Source organism: Colletotrichum jinshuiense, chromosome 6 (assembly GCF_051148585.1).
Source record: "Colletotrichum jinshuiense chromosome 6, complete sequence".
NCBI classification, from domain to species: Eukaryota; Fungi; Ascomycota; class Sordariomycetes; order Glomerellales; family Glomerellaceae; genus Colletotrichum; species Colletotrichum jinshuiense.
The window spans coordinates 171,275-185,593 of NC_139313.1; the positions used below are offsets into that span (position 1 = coordinate 171,275).

Below are 14,319 nucleotides of genomic sequence, written 5' to 3' on the forward strand. Positions count from 1 at the left end.
GGCGGGTGTCCAGGCAAGGGCCCATAGCTTTTCTGGAGTTGATACTTTGTCCAACAGACCAGGGGCCAGAAGCGGGGCATAAATCTTAATCAGGACGCGATTTCTACCCTCGGTGGGCGGATCGTTTTGCTAGGCTATAAACCTCGCAGCCATACAACAGCCAATAAAAGCAAAAATGCAGAGAACCACGGCATAAGCAGTAATCCCAATACTAGACACAATTCAAGGCTTCGAAGAACAAGCCACGTTATTGATGAGTTCCAGGCTTGGAGGCGGATAACGGCAATTGGTAACTTGGCAGGGACGGTGTCTTGGTCTTTTTGGGACGCCTAGACTCGATCGACAGTCTTGGCTTGACCTAGACATGGATCAATAATGCTTCAGCCCCGGATTGATGACGGACGCCACGTGTTGATATGTCGGAGTATTAAGGTCTAGTAATCGTCTAAAGATCTCAGAACTAGACCTCCGGGGCGATGATTTCGTTTCACTTTATGTATTTATTGTGAAGAAAAGTTTGCTCCAATTTTCAAGGATGCTCACTTGGACCTTTTGTTCGTATCCGGGCACATGCTCATTGTCAAGGTTCCAAGCAGGTTTGCGGCACGGAAAGCAATTGTATCCACCACAGACCCAAATGCGACTGGCTTAGTCTTGGCCTTGCTTCTTATTTGATTTCAAAGACACATTGCAGCCCATCGCTTGATTGGGTTGCAGCAGATAGGTCCAGCTCAAGCACCCTGCGCAGAATCCCGCTAAAAAAAAACTGCGACATGGTCTCGACTTTGGATCACTTTGCACACTCTCCCTTAATTCAAATTCAACTTCTTTTCATGAAGTTTTATTGGACGCGGCTACTTGGAGACTTCCACATACCTCCCTAGGGTTTCTTATTTAAATTTAAATCATGACCAGTTGGCTGTCGGATCATTGCCGGCTTGACCTTGGCCAAAGCCAAAGCCGTAGGTCTCTGGCTGCAATGGCTGTGATCCAAGAGGACTACCAGGCTTGCCACTCTCGAAGGGAGTTCCAAGCAAATGTGCAAGTCTCATTGTAAGACTGTGGTCTCGGTTTGGTAAATTTCCCATGAGGCCCTGGACAAGATACATGGGATGAGTTGCCGCTCCGAACAAATAGTGTAGTGTCTTTGCAATTGTTAGGGCATGGTTACGAACATGTATTCTGGCCGATGACTTACCTGTGCGTCTTCGCTAAGACTAAAACCTGGTATCAGTGACACGCCGCCGCCATTGGCGCCGACCAAGTTCTGACCACGTATCATGCTCTGGGCATCATCGACAGCGTATTGAGCGGTTCTCTGCATCATGGCGCACGCCGTTAAAACACGCTTCAGATCGCAGCCTTCAGTTTTCTCGAATTTTTGCAGGAAGTGAGCGAACGACCTCGTTGCTGCTAAGTCACCCCGAGCTCGCGAAGAGCCTGGGCTCTCAAGCACATCTGCCAATAGGGTCATGCTTGCGCACAAGGGGTAACATAGGATTCGCCTGCCTAGGTCAGTTACACGTCTCTATGGGAAGCCCGTTCAAAGTCTCACCATAAATCTGCGTATTGGGGAGCCAAAATCGTCCGAAACAACCCCATGGTCGCGTGTGCCGCCATTCGGCATCGCTTCTGTGAAAAGGAAAGTTGAATGTAGGGCATCTCAAACCCAGCAGGTGTTCCCATTAGGACGGCCACTGTCTTGTACTGTCTATGTCGTCTTGCGGCCCAATGCACCATCAGCGTGCATCTATAGAAAGCCAGATGCAGATGCAAGACATCTGGAGCAATAACTGAGCCTACAGCCGGGGCCTCGTAAGATGGCTGAAGGTCTACCGGCAAACTTGATCGCCATTCTTCGAGAAGAGCATCGAGGTCAATAATTGCCTTAACCACATCGTCGTCTGTCAACCGAAGACCTTTTGCGGTGTACAGTCGTCTTCGGATTGAAGATTCTACCATTGCGAGTTTGGCCCGCAAATTCAGAATGTCAGCCTGTTTCCTTATGTCGCAAGGCAGCTCTGTCTCGATGTCGTCGTCATCTTGTATTGAGTCCAGCCCGTGGTTGAGACCCATTTCCTTGTCAAGGATATACGCTGCCCAAAATACATGGCTTCGCACCTCCACATCCTGTGCGCACATGGACATCATCGTGTCAGGTTGTCTGTGCAGCCCAATGTTCTGTGATAACCTGACCGCTGCGGATGACAGTAAAGCTGCTGTTCTCGTGCACGTTGTCCCCTGCATGAAGACAGCCATGGCAACTATGGCTTGTACTGATAATAGGTCGTTGCCTTTAACCATCAACTCGGTAAGGACAGAAAACGCATTTTTAAAAAATGGCCATGCAAGTTGGCAGACTTCTTGAAACGAACTGTTAATAGTCTTCCATCGTGTACCGACGGCGATAACGGCGTTCATGTATGCCCACCCTGACGTGCTGTTGAAAGTGTCGTCTGCTTCTGGTAGTGTCTCAAAATTCCGGACAAAATAATGAAAATTGAGGAGCGGATAATTACTTATCACGTCGTCGTGAAGAGGCATCAGGATAGTAATCGCCTCTTCACGTTCAAGACGCGGGGTGAACACCTGTCTATTGAATGTAGAACAGTACGATGCAGAGTTAATCTCCCGCATTCGGCTTGCTATGACTGCAAACACAGGCATCTTTGCTGACAATTGATTTGGTTGCTCAGGGATATCCTGAGGTGCTGACGCTTGTGTTTCGTTGTCATGGTCGTTGGATTTCTCACCGGCATTCTGGGATATTTCGGCTACTGAAGGTCCTGACTCATTGACCATTGTATAATCTGCTGACATTTGCATGAAGGGTGTGTGCAAAGTGTCCACCCTAGGGTTCGGCACTCCGGCTGTGCCAGGTAGTATGGATGGACCGGCGAACACAGAGACAGAAGCAGCATCGGTTTCTGAAGGTGACACTCTAGTAGGCGGTGCATCTGGCTTTGGAAGTCCGGCTTGGTTGAGTACGGCCTCCATTTTTGATAGCCGCTCTTCAAGGGCTTGGATATACATTTTACTTCGAAGAGGAGTCAACCACGGGACACATTCAAAGCATACGCATATAAGACAGTAGCAACTAATGCATATAGATTCAACTCACCTTCGGCCTGGACCGCGTCGCCTTTGCACCTGTTGATACACGCATTCATGGCTTCGGCTGAGACAAGAAGTGCAAGATGGTGTCTTCCCGTCGCACTTGATCTTTTTGGACTGACATCGTAGACAGGCCTGTCGTATGCTTCGTCAATATACAAGCCAAGCAAACGGCGATTTCCGTATGAAAACATACCTGCCCAATACGTGAGGCCCTGTCTCGCGTCCGACCGCTCTGGACGGACTCCGTATCCATGGCTGGTGTGGAGTCGCCGAGACGACCGCTCCGGACGGGTCGCCGCGTTTCAGGGGGCTGTTCGGGAACGTATCCGGACTGGAAGTGGCCCACTCAGTCGGCGTGATGTTGTGATTAGCCAGCCGTACTTCGGCCTCGAAAAACAGCCGGAAGTCCGTCGCAAGGAAGGGAATTGGAAATCCAGCCGCGTTATTGGGATCGAATTGGGCAAACTTCGAGAAAAACTGCCCCATGGGATTGGGGGAGTCTAGAGAAAAGTAGCTCGGTCACGTAATACTCGGAAGCAAAATACCTCCGTGCTGCACCATCATTAGGTAAGTTGCCGCCGGTCGATTTAGCCATTGCCCAAAGGTGGTTTCCGCTAGATTTATTCCACGTGGGAATTGCCGTTTTAGGAAGCGCCCCACTTGGCTGGTACATTGGCGGAAGCATTTTATAAATCGAGATTCGATAACCAAGAAGATTCGACTCCGCAAATCCGCATTGTACACTGCGTTGATTATCAGAAAGTACAATTGTATCCGCCGCCAAGAGAATGGTGTGATGGCTACATCACACTTGGACAGCTGACTTCATGCACTGCAACAAGTGCGAAGAAATGATCATTTAAGAACCGTTCTGCCAATCTTTGGCCTAACAGCCTGGCATGATAGTAACTTGAACAAACCTTGTACCTCGCGTTTCTGAACACCACAACTCTTCGACACTATTTCAATTTCAATATAACAATACAAATAAAATGGCTGTTATTGCTGTTGCTGGAGGCACTGGAAATGTTGGCCGAACTCTGGTTGAGGCTATCATCACCGCCGGCAAGCATGATGTTAAAGTCCTTGCCAGAAAGGTGAGCCCTGAACACTGGACATCTAGCCATTGGTCACTGGAGTTATTCACATTATTCAGCCAAATCCCGATTTTGAAAAGCAGCTGGGGGCGTCGATAATCGTTGTCGACTACACCAACATCGAGGCTACAACAAAAGCACTTGAAGACAACAACGTACACACGGTTATCTCCGCAATCAACATGATGCCACCGCCGGGCGAAACTCCTCAAGAGTTCGAGCTCATACGCGCTGCCGATGCATCGAAGACTACCAAGAGATTTATTTCGAGTGGCTGGGGAATTCCCCACACTGAGGAGTAAGTCTTAATTTCAATGGGTTGTGTACGACTATTAACAAATCGATGAAGGCAAGCCAGCCAACTTGGCTCAGTCCCTCACAAGCTTCATGCGAGAGCCTTGTTGAAGGAGACTAGGGAACTTGAGTACACGGTTGTCCACAACGGCTTCTTTCTTGACTACTGGGGAACGCCAGTTGTAAAGTCAAACATGTCCCAATTTGTGCTCTTTCTAGATATTCCGAATAATGCTGCAGCCATTCCCGGATCTGGAAACACGCCTTCGGCTTTCACTCACACGAAAGATGTGGGAAAGTTTGTGGCGGCCTCATTGGATCTAGAGAAGTGGGAGCCTGACACGTTTATTATCGGTGACAAAGTGACTTGGAATGAATTCCTCCAGCATGCGGAGGCTGCCAAGGGTACGTATAAAGCTGTTAACAGTAGTCAAGAAAGTCGCCAGCTAATCACATCGTGTATAAGGCACAAAGTTTACTGTCGCTTATGACAGCATTGACAAGTTGAAGACTGGCCAAGTGACGGAACTCCCCGGCCACGTACCCGCCTACCCATTCTTCCCCAAGGAGGCATACCAGGGTCTATCGGCATCGTTCGGCCTATGGTTTGATGATGGAAGCTTTAATATTCCCCCTGCTGGTACGAAGACCCTCAACGAACTTTTCCCTGAAATCAAGGCTTGGAAAGTGAAGGACCTCCTTGATACGGCGTGGAAAAAGGCTTAAATGGGCGCATGGGTGTTGAACCATACCCATATCTATATAATCATTGTGCCTGGTAGCGTTAGCATCAAAATGAAAGAGAAGACTCAAATATTTGGTAAGATTGAGACATCTATTGACTTCTATTGATTGAAGCAGAGACATAAAGCTATTTGATTGATGATCGTCAGTGCCATTCTGACCATGGCCCAGTCTTTTACATCTTAACCTTTGGAATCCCAATCCATATAGACTCGCAGGTTGCCAACTCCAAGCCATTCGCATCTTTTATCACCGCCCTCAGAAGCAACTTCTTTCCTCGGATCTCGCTGATGCGTCCAACCCCAAGTACAACATTTGGCGTTATGATTGGCTTGAGATATTTAATGTTCATCGACGAAGTCACTGTATTCATCTTGAAGATCGGATCCTCCTTGTTTGTACTCATGTTCCTCTGAATAAGGATACCCAGGACCTCGTCAATGAGCAAAGCTGTAATGCCGCCGTGTGCGATGTTGGGATAGCCGTCGATCCCTCGCGAAAGCGCGAAGAGGGTTGATATCTCAGTGATGGGAGACTTTCCCGGCTTATCAGTATAAAAGCTCAAGCAAGCCGGGATTCCAGTCGAATGATTGAGTGTCGTGCCGAAAAGTCTGTCGTGCGGGTTGGTATTTTCTGGAACTGGGACACGAGACTCGGGGATGAAGGTTGTAATGCCGGGGGCCGTGAGGAGTGCGCGACACCAGGGAAGCGCCTCGAGTTCGCCGACGGTCAGTGGCAAACTGCCTCTCTCATTGTCCGAGCTGCGACTCATTGTAATATGTGAGGGCTTGCGGTAGGTCTGTTGACCGCTAGCTGATATGCGCCGTTGAAGAGCGATAATTGTAAAAGCGAGACGTGACGTGGTACTAGCGAACGAATTAAACCTCGGCACCGGGGTCACAGCGCTGGTCGTAATTTTTCACGTGAGAGCGATGCACTTGTACTCAGCCACCTAAAATTGTCTGCAAAGGCATGATAATTGCTTTCCAACGTTGAAAAAGTCTTTAAATCAATCTGCCGGGGCCATGATACTTACTTGGCTGAAGGTGTCACAGCATTAACCATACTGAGATAGGTAAGAAGATGCCAGTCACAAAGGCTAAACGGACCAAGGATTCAGCGGGCGAGATCAGCCACAATAACTGCCTCGGAATGCTAAACAGCGATGGCTAGCGTAATATCCATGCAAGGATCAAGGGCCATGATTTTTCGATTCAATTCTAACCATCTTAATGATGAGTTATCGGCGATCACTATTCGAGGTCATACACACACTTGGAAGGTCACTTTAATTGAAATGGATTTGATATTCGATGCACACAGATCGCAACATAAATTTATTTTCCCTGGTTAGATATTTACCCGCTAGATGAAAACCTCCTATTATGTTGCAGGAGCAGGAACCACGGCCAATGTAACCTTGTAGCAAGGACGGTCTGCTCGGATAACTAGAAGCAAATAGTCAGTACCGAGTACGTATAGCAGTGGACAAAGAAACAGGAGAGACAAAGAGCTAAGCCAAGCAAAAAGTGAGAAAAGGAACAAGCTTACCGGTGTTTCCCGGAGGAGAGTACCGAGCCTCGTGCCTCTCCCCAGATGCGCTTCTGAAACAGATAAAACCACCCGGAAGAGCAGCTCTAGATACAAACTCCAACTCCGTCTGTACAGCATCTGTGTCAGGATTGCATCCATAAACAGGCTGGAAGTAGGCCTTGGGATCTCCGCGCTCCGTCATGAACAGTTTTGTAGTATTGTCATCCGCCGTATACTGTGATGCGTTAGCAACTGAGCTGCGCCTTTCTTTTTCTTTTTCCCCCCAAAGGCCAATTCACCTCTCCATTAATAACTGCATGAATGATGCCCCTCGAGATGACCCCGTTCACAAGTGTCAGGTTAAACGCGGAGTCTCCAGCTGGACTGAGATACAAATGCTGATCCCCCCCGCCTGCCGACCACAGGTTCACATAACGGTTGTGGATGATAGGAACAGAAGCATTCTGGATTTGAATTCCGAACCCCTCGGTAATGTTGTTGGAAATGGGGTCTGTGGGAGGGGTGCAGGCAGACACCGCAGCCGCGGCTGACAGAAGAGCTGTGAGAACTGGCGCAAGCATTATGTTATGAAATTTCGGTTTAGCTAGGATTTTGTTTTGGAGTCGAAAGTTAATTAGCTAGCGATTGACTGGAGTTGTTTTCTTTGAATGAGGCGTCTGGCTTCATCATATACTTCTGCAGACATTGCGCTGCAACGCTGCAGTCTGCAGCAGTGAGCGCCAAGATATAGACGAATACGAGATACTGCACTTGTTGTTGCATCGCATAACTGAAATTTGCCCATCCCAAGCTCGATCAGCTTCGTGGCGATCAATATCCTGCAGCCAACAGGTGGAAGAAGTCTTGATGGTGCCATAATTAGTCTACTGAAGATAGCGCCGCATGGTAGTCCTACCCCAGCATCTCAGCCCTGTCGGCGTTGCTTCTCTGGTCCAATAACCTGTATTTTCTGCCAAATTGAGGGGTAACACCGCTGTGAGTAAGACGGGCCAGGCACGTAAATGTGACTCTGACTGGATTGGTATCGCACAAGATCCAGGGCACCATGCATCGGATAAGCGCTATTTAACTACCAACATAGCTTGATGCAGCTTATCGCTTTCGTTAGGAATATCAAGCTAGCTCCTCTCCATGCTTCCCCGGAAGGCTGTGTTTCTTCCCTGTTCTGGAGCTTTGCACAGTCGCATCAGCTCCGTTTGATGCATTCAAAATTGTTTTCTCCCGCCCCTTATTCAATCATTTCACTGGGCTAGGATGCGCCGGGAAAGTGATTCTGGAAGATATTAGGGATGTAATTAGTTGGTGACTAAAGGAGTCGCGGTGCACAGACAAAACACCACAACACCACTCCCCTATCGATCATGCTCACGTTTCCTTGCGACTGTAAAACGAGGTCGTATGACCTACCGAGGCCGCCCGAAAGTACTGTTCCTGCGGCGCTAGGTTGATCAAGGCGCGAGAAACTGTCCCTGATCGAGGGGGCCGGATAACTGACTGATCAGGGCTCCTATAGGTAGTAGATACAGCCCTGATCAGGCTTGCTATACCGTCAAAGAAGGTGAAAGCTAGGAAGAACACCGTAATTCGTCGTCTTGTTGACCTGCTTGTCTGTTCAAGCGCACGAAGTGGTGACATTTAGGTCTCTGATCTGTCGTTGAACTGTCCATGTTTGGTTGTTCTAAGTCTAAGCCTTGATCTGGCTTATACCTCTGCCCGCACGGGCTCCTGTTTTGATGACATGAGAAAATAAAGAGAAAATCGTCCCCGATCAAAGGTGAGCACCTATCGCTTCACCCCATTCCAATACTATGGAAAGATCTGATGTGCATTGCTAGAAAGCAAACCTCCAAGCAAGGTGGTGCATGTCATGAGGCTGTAAGTTGTGGATTTGCTGAGGAGCATTGATAGCCCAGTGCAAAAACCCAATGATCTAATGGTTTTGCATGCTGGCTAGGTATAGAGAGGTTAGTTAGTGATGACGTGGACATTCATTCCCTCTGTTGGAGTTCATAAGGCTCATAAGTCTGTAAGTTTGGAAGACCAACGAACCTCACGCAAGAATTGCCAAGTGGGCCGGGAAACAATACTAGCGGAGATGTCCAATGACGACAGTGTTCGTGGCCCGAATGAAATTTTTCGTTGTTCTTCGTATGCCTGTGGATACTTCACTACGACATCCGGCAATAAAACCACTATCTACGCAAGTGAACAAGTTTTGTGCTTATCTTTTTAATTGAGCGGGGCCTCGCGTGGCGAAACCTTTGTTAGGCAGCCATACGAGTAGCCGATCTTGCTGTGCATTGGACTCCCTTCACAAATATCACCCAAATGGCAAGGCAAGCAAAAAAATTTCGTACGTTGCGGTATACTTGATACCAAGGACTTCTTTTCTATTCCATTCGCTGAAAAACACTTCCGCTCGCTAATAATGCTAGACTCTTGTTCGTGACTGTCCGCCCAAACCCTTCCTCATTACTCAAACATTACGTGATTACGCGGAATCATCGGCTTTCTTCTCAATGTAGTCGGCCTTTTGACCCGGCTTCTCGTGCTCAAACTCTTGAGGCATAGCGATGGGACGGTTCTTGGCGAACTTGACCGTTGCGAAAACGGAGGGAGAGTCCCTGAAGAGCAGTTCGATCTCCTCCAAGTTGCGGCCCATGGTCTCGGGGAAGAGGAAGTAGACGCTGACGGGAATGCAGGCCGAGACGACGGCGTAGACGATGTAGTACTTCCAGCCGATGGTGTTGAGGGCAACAGGGGTAACCATGACGACAATAAAGTTCCTAAGGGTGGCAAGTTAGTTGGGGATCATTGGACAGGGCATCAGAACCGAGGGTGAAGCTTACCAGAGCCAGTGGTTGGCAGTGGAGATGGACGACATGGCCATGCGGAGACGAATAGGCGCGATCTCGGTGCAGTACAGGAAGTTGGCACCCAAGAAGCCAATGGGGACGAAGGTGTTGAACAGGTAGATGAAGCAACCGGCGGCGATCTGAGCAGCCTTGTTGTCCTTGGGGAAAGATGTCGTGATAGCCAGGCAAGTCATGCAAGCAGCCATGCCGAAACCGCTGATGATGAAGACGGCGCGGCGACCGAAGCGGTCAATGGTGAAGAAGGCAAGGAAGGACGAGAGGAACTTCCATGTAAGGGCACCACCGGCCAGAGCCTTGGAAGCCTCGGGCTCCATGCCGAGGTTCTGCTGGAACAGGATGGGAGCGTAGACAGAGACAAGGTTGCTTCCCGACATCTGCTGGTAGAACTGGAGCATGATGCAGAGACCGAAGCGGTAGAGAAGCTTGTCGTCGCCCATCTTGAGCATGTCGGAGAGCTTGGCAGCGTTCTTGGTGGTCTCCTCAAGCGAGTGCTCAATGCCGGCAAGCTCGGCCTGGACCTCCATGGAAGTCTCGGGCAGGCCGCGGAGGGCGGCAATGATGCCACGCGCCTGCTCGGATCGCTGCTTCATGACCAACCAACGGGGCGACTCGGGGAGGAAGTAGATGCTGGCCATCAACACCAGGGAGAAGAAGATGGCGATGGCAATGGGAGGGCGCCAGGTGATGGGGCCGGTCTTGAACTCCCAGAAGCCCAGGTTGATCCAGCTCTCCAGGACGTAACCCACGCAAGTGAAGAGACCAGTGAGGACAACGTGGCGGCCACGGTTCTTGGCGCCGGACGTCTCACTCTGCCACACGGGCACAATGGAGCTGAGCTGACCAATGCCGAAACCGACGATGAGACGTCCAACAATCAGCTGGGCGAGGTGGAAGGCAGAGCACTCGAGGACCTCGCCAATGAGGGTGCAAACGCCGGCGAAGAAGATGACATTGCGACGACCGAAAGCGTTGCCAGACCAGGAGCACGAGAGGGCGCCGAAGAGGGCGCCAATGGTGAATGTAGCGACGACGAAACCTTGCAGCGTCGAGTTGGCGTTCTTAGTCTCGCCTGTGGTGTGAACAGTATCGATTTGCGGGAAGGTCTTGGTCCAGTCCTCTGTGGTGAGCAGACCACCGAGGCCGGCCTGGTTGTATCCGAAGAGGATGAAGGACGGGCAGACGACGAGAGCGATCTGCAGGACGGTCAGGGCATTGCCCGTGAGGCCGAAGTAGAGTTTCGAGCCCATATTCGAAGACCTGTGTCTGTACGCACGGAGGTTGCCCGAAGTCTTCAGATGAGTAGAAGTTCAGCCTAGGTGTCTAAGGGGGAACAGACAGTCGACAGAGATGGGATAGAGAACCGGAGAGCAGGACTCGGACAAGTGGCGAGGCGGCATCGCTCTTAAGCAAAATCGACCACCGCCCGGGCGTCCCATATTCATTATGACCCTTGTGGGGAAAGGTGTGCGGAGACCCCGCGGGATTCTGGCCGCAAAACGAGATTCATAATCCAACGCATCTTACTTCTCCGTTCAGTAAGGGTCGGCCGTGTGGAGGAGCAAAAGATGGAGAAAAAGAGAGGGAGGAGAAGGCCCTGGAGAGGGCTCGACAGACGGGAGGCGGTCCTGTGTCATCAATGCCGAACGCGCTCCGTAGTGCGAGACCGGGTGAGTCGGCCAGGGCACACGTCGGAAGTCGACCGAGCCAGCCACACCCGTCCCGTTTTCCCAACGGCGATGGCTTCATTAAGCCTACCCCGTGGAGACGCTCAGACGAATTATCGGTCCATCCATTCGTCGCCCCGACGGCCGTGACCCTCCTAGGTTCCGCCTTGCTGCTTAAATCCCTCTCACCATCATCTGGATGTGCGGAGTCGGCATTTGCGGGCGGCTGAGGTGGGCGGCTAAGGGGCATGGCCAACAAAATCTCATCGTACGAGCCTAGAAGCAGCCCTAGAAGCGGTCGGATGCAATGGAGCGTTCGGTGAAGGAAAAATGGACATCAGTCCCACTGGAAAGCATATCGCGCCTCTGTTGAAGTGTCGTTGAACGGCGAAAGGTGATCAACAAGCACAAGTGCGACGCCATGCAATGCGGCGAAAATTAAGCACAGCAGCCAAGCCGGCAGCATGCGATGCCAAGGCCCCAACGTCAGCCAAGCGTTGACCCAAAGGTCCGAATTCAGTGGGTTCGTCAGCCGAGCGAACAACCCCCACGTCACGAACCCCTTCTGACTCGCGGCGTTAGCCTGTTGACTACGGAATAACGGCGTAACTTAGTAAGAGATGCTATGCCGTCTGTGGCAAAAGTAAACAAAGGAAAAAGAGAGAAGAAAGGGAATAAAAATGCCCATACATAAGGACGGCATAAAGACCGGACCCCCCGTCATCAATCTGATCTTGAAAAAAGGGGGCTGCGAGAAGCATATAGTCTCAGGGTGGCCCTCGTGTTCCTCAGCTCACCGGATGATCCTGGCGGATTTCACAACGACGCGACAAGCCGATCGGCTTCGGCCTCTCTCTCGCGGCTAGCATGTCCCAATGCAGATGGATGACCTTCTAGTTGCGGCACTTGGGATTGGACCCGTCACCTGCGTATGCGAGATTCGGTATTCCACCCGCCCCAGCTCTTTGCTTCGGAGGTTTACCGAGTCCACCATGCCTGCGACTCCTCAGGCAAACTCTTTATGTCCACGTTGCTCAACAAGGAGCGGCCAAGCACAAAAAAAAAAACTTGAAACGGTGAATCCTGAGATCCCTCATCATGTTGATCTGACAGTAATCAATGTGTCAATTGCCTGTCATGGTCCCACCCTGTTCCACGACGTTTTCCAAGCCGCCCGTGCGTGTGCAAAACTTCTTGGGGAAACCCGCGACGTGCCCAGGAAAGCTTCTCTACAACCTCATCATGCTCGGTCGTCCTACTCCTCCTTTTCCCCAGACGTCGCCGTTCCGCAATAGCCTTTCTTGACGGTGACGAGTCCGCAGTGCGCCAGAACGCGGGGAACGAACCCTGGTCTGTGACACTCACGATCAGCACGAAAACCACAATATCGGACGGCGTAATTGGATCGTCCGGTTCCTAGCGCAACTTACCTCCCGTCTAGTTTTCGTGATGCCCACTTGTCGAGAACCAGCAGCACGGCCATGATGGCGCCGAGGAGAGGAATCCCCGCGGGGTAATCGGCCTCCCACAATGCGAGCGGGTGAGCCATGACCACGCTTGCCGTGAAGGTTTCCTGGTACGTCCTGAATCCCTGGATGTAAGGCCCGAAGTCGCCTATCCACCGGACCCAAGTGAAGCTGTTCAGGAGTTTGATGGATGCCCGGTGCCACTGCGCGTCATCATGCACGTACCCCAGAGTGGAGGCCAGAGCGCGCTGCAGCGAGGCCGCCTGGAATGTGGTCCTGATGAAGGGGATATTGCCCTCGTGGACGTAGGAGGACAGGTGCAAGCCCCCGGCCGAGAAGGCGAGGCCAAGGACGAGGTCAGCCAAGTCTGGTTTCGGAGGTTCGCCGATGATGGCGAGGCGGTAGTAATACCGAAACACTTCGATCGTGCCGACTACGACGTGGAGGGCGAGGGGAATCCATGGCAGCTTCGCATACTTGGCGTGTTTCGGAGTGGTGACCTTCCTCCAGCTCGGCACGAGGTAACGAGGGTACGTGCTCAGCACCCAGAGAATCTCGAGAAAGACGTGATGCTTTGCGTAGAACAGCTGCGCTGTTTCCAAGTTGATACTTGACCAGTCCATTGTGGGTCGGGATAGGATTCCCTGCAAGCTATCTGCGGTCTCGTTGGGTGGTTCGAGCGAGTCAAAGGCGGCACGAATTAAACTCGGAGCCTTCATCCGGGACCTTAGCGTGAGCGTGGGTATCGAAAAAACAAGATGCAAGGTCCTTTCCCCAGTCTGGGGAAAAGAGAATGCATTGATGGAGACTTTATATTCCCTTATTAAATAAAAAGGGTCCTTGCTGTGTCTTGGACACACTCAGTTTGTTTTGTACGACAACCGTTTACTCGAGATTGCCCGCCCATTCCGATGCACCTGCGCGTGCGCCGCTCTCGTCGATTCGTAAACTAGTGCTGATGACATCTTATATAGCCGCGGCGGCTGACAGGTAAAGACCCATGCTAGTTCGACGGAAAGACACCCAAGGCCTATATCAAAAGCTGCGGTATATCCATCACTACACACATTGGGCCTATGGCAACTACAGATCGATGCGTGCCAAGGTCGGGGTAAAACAGTCCTTTGCTAAAAGCGGTAAAAACGTGTACATGGTACATTTAAAGCTCCCTTCCAACGACACAGTAGCGTCCGCGACTACTCGACTACGAGCACAATGTTTCACTAGCTTCAATTCATTCCAATTCTACTGCACGATATCCGGTACGAAACATCGCACCGCACCGCTTGTGGTTTATGGCCTGCTGTCCGTCTATAAAGACGGTTGGGGCTCGAATGAATGAGAGGAAAGCTCGCATCACTCGTAATGTGCTGTACCATTCGTGTTCAGCGGCCCCCGTTGAAACGGGGTTATCAGTTTCGTGTTTCACGGGTTGCTTGCTGAAAACCCTTTCATATGTTCCGTCGGTATGCCCATCCCCATTAAATCTGTCAAAAGTCCTGCTTGA

General features: G+C 50.9%; 5 protein-coding genes across 5 annotated transcripts; 1 reads left to right on the top strand and 4 right to left on the bottom strand.

Annotated features, from left to right (window-relative positions):
• Positions 1–905: 905 nt before the first annotated feature.
• EsH8_VI_000045 (Zn(II)2Cys6 transcription factor) lies at positions 906–3,370 on the bottom strand (the record flags this gene model as incomplete). Its single annotated transcript, XM_083271298.1, has 5 exons — positions 906–1,145; positions 1,199–1,505; positions 1,556–3,037; positions 3,122–3,249; positions 3,311–3,370. The coding sequence occupies 5 exons, from the start codon at positions 3,368–3,370 to the stop codon at positions 906–908; spliced, it is 2,217 nt and encodes a 738-aa protein (XP_083126472.1).
• A 739-nt stretch (positions 3,371–4,109) lies between these two features.
• On the top strand, positions 4,110–5,234 carry EsH8_VI_000046 (uncharacterized protein; the record flags this gene model as incomplete). The annotated part of the gene is made up of 4 exons (XM_083271299.1): positions 4,110–4,214; positions 4,274–4,512; positions 4,564–4,913; positions 4,975–5,234. 4 exons carry the CDS (start codon positions 4,110–4,112, stop codon positions 5,232–5,234), a joined length of 954 nt encoding a protein of 317 aa, XP_083126473.1.
• A 1,401-nt stretch (positions 5,235–6,635) lies between these two features.
• Positions 6,636–7,366, bottom strand: EsH8_VI_000047 (uncharacterized protein; the record flags this gene model as incomplete). Its single annotated transcript, XM_083271300.1, has 3 exons — positions 6,636–6,700; positions 6,804–7,020; positions 7,085–7,366. The coding sequence occupies 3 exons, from the start codon at positions 7,364–7,366 to the stop codon at positions 6,636–6,638; spliced, it is 564 nt and encodes a 187-aa protein (XP_083126474.1).
• A 1,931-nt stretch (positions 7,367–9,297) lies between these two features.
• EsH8_VI_000048 (sugar porter family MFS transporter) lies at positions 9,298–10,929 on the bottom strand (the record flags this gene model as incomplete). The annotated part of the gene is made up of 2 exons (XM_083271301.1): positions 9,298–9,592; positions 9,656–10,929. 2 exons carry the CDS (start codon positions 10,927–10,929, stop codon positions 9,298–9,300), a joined length of 1,569 nt encoding a protein of 522 aa, XP_083126475.1.
• Positions 10,930–12,601: 1,672 nt separating this feature from the next.
• EsH8_VI_000049 (uncharacterized protein) lies at positions 12,602–13,531 on the bottom strand (the record flags this gene model as incomplete). The annotated part of the gene is made up of 2 exons (XM_083271302.1): positions 12,602–12,698; positions 12,777–13,531. The coding sequence occupies 2 exons, from the start codon at positions 13,529–13,531 to the stop codon at positions 12,602–12,604; spliced, it is 852 nt and encodes a 283-aa protein (XP_083126476.1).
• Between the last annotated feature and the right edge of the window lie 788 nt (positions 13,532–14,319).